Genomic DNA, 6,000 nt, shown 5'->3' with positions numbered 1-6,000 from the left:
GAGTTCAACAGGCTTTTGCGCCTTGAACAACACAGTCAGTCGTACTGAGACATCGCTTCTTAGTACACCTGTTAAAAGAAAAACTTAATTAAATTATTCGTTCGCTATGTGCACGTTATGAACTTTCGTTTCCCAACACGCTGAATGCGAATTAACCAGTTTCCCGCCATTTGCGAAAGTGACAGTTGGGAAAATAGAATCGTTTCAGCGAAGTGTTTATTATTGCACTTAATACGTTTTTTTAAATATGGTTGTTCGGTGTAATTTGTGTGGGGTAGTTTATATAGCAACTTTGATTTCGTTATATTTGACAGGCAAGTACAACATACAATGTTTTGAGTTTGTCCAAATTTTTGTAGATATGAACTGAATTCAACCCCTAAGGCAGCTGTTAATAATATTAACATACTACAACAGAGATGGAGAACATTTTAGAGAAGGAAATATAGAAGTCCAGGCATCTACAGGGCTTATAACCTGTCATTGGCTGGTTTAAGTGGCAACTTTACAAACTGTGTAACATACACTATTCTGCCTATATACAGGGTGTTCATTAAACCCTGTCACATCCGAAACCACGATGATCAGTACGAGCAAGAAGACATATACGCACATTAGGATAACTTTTTAGAACGAATATTAAAAAAAAATATAAATGAAAAAAAGGAAATGGTTACTTACTTCTGCAGGGGAGAAACGAGGAGGGGGGAGGGGGATGTCTGATACGCCGACAACTGCGTGGCCACGATCCCCTGCAGAAGTAAGCAACCATTAGTTTTTAAAAATACTTCGTTTGTAAAAACTTTCTTTGTTCTAAATATTTTTGTAAATATGCTAATATGTTTTCTTGGCCCATATAATCGTGGTTTCAGATGTGGCAGGTTTAAATAAACCCTGTATATTTATTTTTTTAAATGAGAAATACTAGTTCTCGCTATTTACTAAAACATTTAAATTTTCTGACCATTTCCTAAAAGTCGTACATAACTTGTGTTGGAAAAATGGAAATCGAGTTATGATAGAGTGGGATTTGAATCTGGGACCTTTGGTCCGTGAGTCCACAATACTACCACCCGACCACAAACCGATTCAACATTTGAACATCTGTTTTCCTTGAATTCTTACATCTGTTGATGTTTGTGAAGAAGAGCTAAAACCTGTATTGATGTGGGTGAGATTCATCTGATCGAATTATTTGATTGAATTAAAAAATATTTTCAGGCGTTGCCTAGTATGTAGGTGATATAATTCAGATTCATCTCACCCATATCAATATAAGTTTCAGCTATTTAACTTCACGAACATTAACAGATGGAAGAATCAAAGGAATAAAGGTGCTCAAATATAGGCAGAATGGTGAATGTTACACAGTTCGTAAAGTGGCTACTTAAACCAGTCAATGACAGGCTATAAGCCCTGTAGATGCCTAGACTTCTGTATTCCATTTTCTAAAATGTTCTCCGTCTCTGTTATAGGATGTTAAAAGTACAGCATACCTAACCAATATTATTTTTATTTTTAAAAATTAGTTACATTGTTAATTAGTTACTTTTTTCAAACAATCACCTATGTACAGTTGTTAAAAATAAGATTTTTGTGCAATACTTTTATGAAGCTCCTGTGAGTTGGCAAAGCAATCAAACGGATTTTCAAATACATAAGATCGTGAATATACTATATTGCATATCGATGAAGTTTTCCCTTGGATTGAAACATAATAAATTGTCTACATCCTGCAAATTATTGCAACAGAAAGGAAAACATGTGTTTTGTCTTCTGTACAATGCAATGAGGAATTTCAGCCTTACAGGAAATTGGAAACAAAAAATCAGAACATTAAATTGTGCGCCAAAGTTTCTTGAAAATGTACGAAAAAAAAATATATTTTAACAGAAACGCACTACTTTGATCGACGTCACTGGTTCATATGAACCAACCAATGAAATGACAGCTGTGAAAGATATTCGGTTAGCTTACCGTAAACGAACCAATCGCAAGAACTGACAGAGAAGATCCTCCGACGTTACACGCGGAGTTATTTCAGAAATACAAAACTTTAAAAATCATAGCGCTGATAATACGATATATAAAAATAATAATAAAAAAATGTGGCTTAGTTTAATAGTCTAGTAACAAATAAAAAATTTAAAAAAGTCACTGAACTTCCTTATTGTAAGAATAGGTATAAGCTGAAGAGAAAATTAAGATTTTATCAACGTTTTATTGTCATATATTTTTTATGTTTCATTATACGAGTATATATATGTAGACATGTAGTTTTGCCTGTCTTTTTCTTCTTTATTCCCTTTCCTCACCTAATGGTGCATAGGGCACAGCATTGGTACACCAATCGCAGCGTATCTTGGTAAATATTTTTGTTACATGAAGGAAAGACGATCAGTCTTGCGCTTCCAGGGACTATAGAATATTCTAGTATTAAAACACCGTTTTAAATAAATATGTCACATCAAACATGTCGGGAATTGAACCCGAGACCTCTTACATGGCAGGGCAAACGCGCTGACCCCTACATCACGAGGCCGACAAAATATAACATGTTTTGCCTTTAGTCATAAGTTATCCTTGCTTAGATAAATTATCGGTTTCCTAAAACTAAAAAACGTCGTTTTGTGTTTTTTTTTTGTATTTTTGTCAAAATGGGTAAAGTCAGTTACTTTTTAAACTTTTTCTTCTGCAACTGGCTACACTCGTTTTGACATAATTGAATGAAAATTAAATGTAAGTTTTGTATGTGGGTTTTGTCGGGTTGTTGGCACAAGTTGATAACTACAAATGTAAAAAAAATGAGATGTAAAAAGTAAATCAAGTTTTTTTATAATATTCAACTTTAGGTTTTTTTTAAATTGTGGGTTTAGGATGAGCTTTTAGCTTTAAAGGCGCAATACCTCACAACTTGTAAAATGTAGTTACCAATGTGCCAGAAACCCGACGGTATCATTATCATCATTCTCCTTTCCGTAGGGCACTGCATTGGTACACCAATCGCAGCTTATCTTGATTTTTTTATTGTCACATGATGGTAAGATGATCAGTCTTACGCTTCAGGTGCCAGCCCAAGGACTATGAAATATTATAGTGTAAAAAAACTTAAAATAAACATTACACGTTAACCGTGTCGGAAATTAAACCCGAGACCTTGCATGGTAGGAAAACGCGCTGACCGGTATACCACGAAGCCAAAATTACGTAGATATAGCAAATAGCAAGCATTATTTCATGTAGGAAGTGGTTTAATCTTACTAATCATCATTTCTTATATACCTGCGTGAAAATTTTCAACGCTTATCAGTTCATGGTTTACCTCTTCGTTCTAATTATCAAAGCACTCTCTTAATACCCATCCACAATTCCTCCTTCTTCTCTAACTTGTATAGTGTCCATGCGGCTCGACTGTTGAATCATCTTCCGTCCACCATCAAAGATGTTACAACTGTATCTCTGTTTAAATCATGTCTGAAAAAACATCTCCTTTCTCTTCCTTAATCTCTCCTCCTTTCCTCTTTCCTCTTTTTTCTTTTTCCCATTGAGTAATAGTTTTGATTCAAAGTAATTTATAAACAAATACGTTTATTTTTATTTCTATATATCTTTAGCTTTTTAATCTTTATTTTCTATTGAATATGTTTTGTAACTTGAATTATAAAAATAAAACTATTATTTTATTGGTTGGTTGGAAGAAATTGCATTTGACAATAAGCTCGCCAATGCACAAATAACATTATGTACAAAAATTTAATAAAATAAAATAAAAATTTCCCTATTCACACTCTGTTGTGCAAAGGGCACCGCATTAGTAGTCTAGCTGCAGCGTATCTAGATTATTTTTGTTATATGCAAGGTAACGTGGTTAGTTAGTCAGTTTCACACATTAGTTACTAACTAGTGCAGAGACAGAGAAATATTACGATGTAGAACCATCTTTAAAATAAATATTTCACGTCAACCCTTCCAGGAATGGAACACGAGACTTCCAGCACGTTAGGCGTACGCGATGCTAACCAATACACTACAAGGCGAACTTATCTCCATTCGATTTTCCTTTTCGGGATTTTTATTTGGGAGTAACTATTGAATTAAAAACAATCGTCCATTTATTTTAAATTGCATTTTAATTTTCTAACATTACACAGTTAATAACATTTTTTATAAGTCGTATAGCTAAGTTATGTTTCGTACTGCGATACCAATATACTAAACTAACTTACTAAGAACTTACTCCTTCTATGGACAAAAAAATGGTGTCCAACCACAAGTCTTATATTACCTGTGTACTGTTTAAATTTTAACAACTTATTATTCATTATGCGTGGCTATCATGATAGAGCGACAATGCGGGAAGTGTGAGGTAAGCTTAACCTAGATTTACTCGACTGAATTTAGTAAGATATTTTTATTAATTGAATATTGACGTAATGTTACATACTAATACATCATATCGATCACGTTCTTTTTATTATAGAAAACGATTTTATTGTTGCTCAATATTATTTACATTATTCGTTTTGATTTTCACACGCTATTCGATTGTTTTTATAGGATATAATATCAATTGATTCCGCTAGAATTTTTTAAATAGCCAAAAGTTATAATTATTTATAATTGTTGTAGTTCTTAGATATACCTACTACATCTCTATTCTCAACTTACTTAACATTTCTAAAGTCAGTAAATACTTATGAAAGTAGATTATAATCTCTGAATAGAATATATTATTTATCTGTCAAAAAGCACGCTGTTTATACTCATTTTACAGAAATAGCAACAGTTATAAGTAATATTTACTTACTGGCATTAGAAAGTTAAAAATAATTAATTACCTTTTTCTTTTAGTTAGTATATAATACATTTGAATATTGAATCGGGTTGTGGTCTTGTCATGGATCAAAGGTCCGAGGTTCGCACCCCACTCTACCATAACTTAATTTCCATTTTCTAATAGTGAGATATTTACGACTCGTCGAAAATGGCTACCAAAATTGAAATATTTGGGTAAATCGTAAGAACGCGAAGATTTTTTTTCTTGAAAAAAAAACAATATTTACACTATTTTTATTACTATAGACCAATTAATAAATCCTTTTTATTTTAATGAACATAACGCCACTTCTTATAATATAAATCATTTTTCTTTCTCAAATACAATATAACATAACGATACACCCAATGGGAAGCAATTATTGTTTTTTAGATATAAGCTCTGAACTGAAGTCTTCCTAGAAAAAATACTACATTATTATTTTGTATTTAAAGAAAATCAGATAGTTCGGTGAATATATTATGTATTTTCCTTGATGATTATAGAAAAAAGTTTCGAGTACACAGTATTACCCATCATCAGGGGTAATACAGTTTATATTTATTTACATTAAAATCTGAATACCGAAACGGCTTGTGTTCTTATTAAAACTCTGAACTCGTGTGCGGCTGTTTTATTTATTCTATATTTATAAGTTATTCCACAAGTAAATGTAAAAATATTGCAGGTGAAGTGAACCAACTGACTCTTGTGTTCAAAGTTTTTACTCTCTGAGCTTTTTGTCCATTTAAAAAAAAAAAACTCTTTTGATATTTTTGATTAACATTGATGTTTTGTGCACAAAGAACTTTAACATACGCAGGCAATGACATAACATCACCATTAAATGATAGTTAGTTCACATCACCTGCAATGGCCTCATGTTATACTTCTTGTTTTTTACTAGCTGACATCCTTTTGGTAAATTTAACATTTCTTACCATTTGATCAATTATCAGGTTGTACAGCTCAACGTCCACACCCAGTCAGGGATGCCCTATTTCTTGGAAACCAGAGTATAGCTGAAGAAGGAGACCATCCTAACTGTGTCTGGAGAAGAGGAGCAGATAGGGATGCCTGCCCAGATCCTGATGTGCATTTCTCCCTGTACAGTCCCGAAGAACCTACAAGAAAACAAACGGTAAAATAAGTATTACTAGTCAAAATATCAAGATCAATATTCG

The 6,000-nt window shown here is 32.8% G+C and overlaps 1 protein-coding gene across 2 annotated transcripts in view; it reads left to right on the top strand.

The window, feature by feature from the left end:
• The window catches only part of LOC148275908 (pancreatic lipase-related protein 2-like), a 22,133-nt gene continuing 16,133 nt past the window's right edge, over positions 1 to 6,000 (top strand). Inside the window, exons 1-2 of one of the 2 annotated variants that reach the window (XM_088235039.1) lie at positions 1 to 314; positions 5,776 to 5,957. In XM_088235039.1, coding sequence (XP_088091165.1) covers positions 248 to 314; positions 5,776 to 5,957 — 249 coding nt within the window. In that variant the 5' untranslated portion in view covers positions 1 to 247. The remainder of the gene's footprint in view (positions 315 to 5,775; positions 5,958 to 6,000) is intronic. The other variant, XM_088235038.1, reaches the window with a different exon arrangement.

Source organism: Micrasema longulum, unplaced genomic scaffold, assembly GCF_059751315.1.
Source record: "Micrasema longulum isolate JH-2025_06_02 unplaced genomic scaffold, ASM5975131v1 h1tg001317l, whole genome shotgun sequence".
NCBI classification, from domain to species: domain Eukaryota; kingdom Metazoa; phylum Arthropoda; class Insecta; order Trichoptera; family Brachycentridae; genus Micrasema; species Micrasema longulum.
Note: the sequence above shows the minus strand (reverse complement) of the source record. Positions and strands in the feature narration are given on the sequence as shown.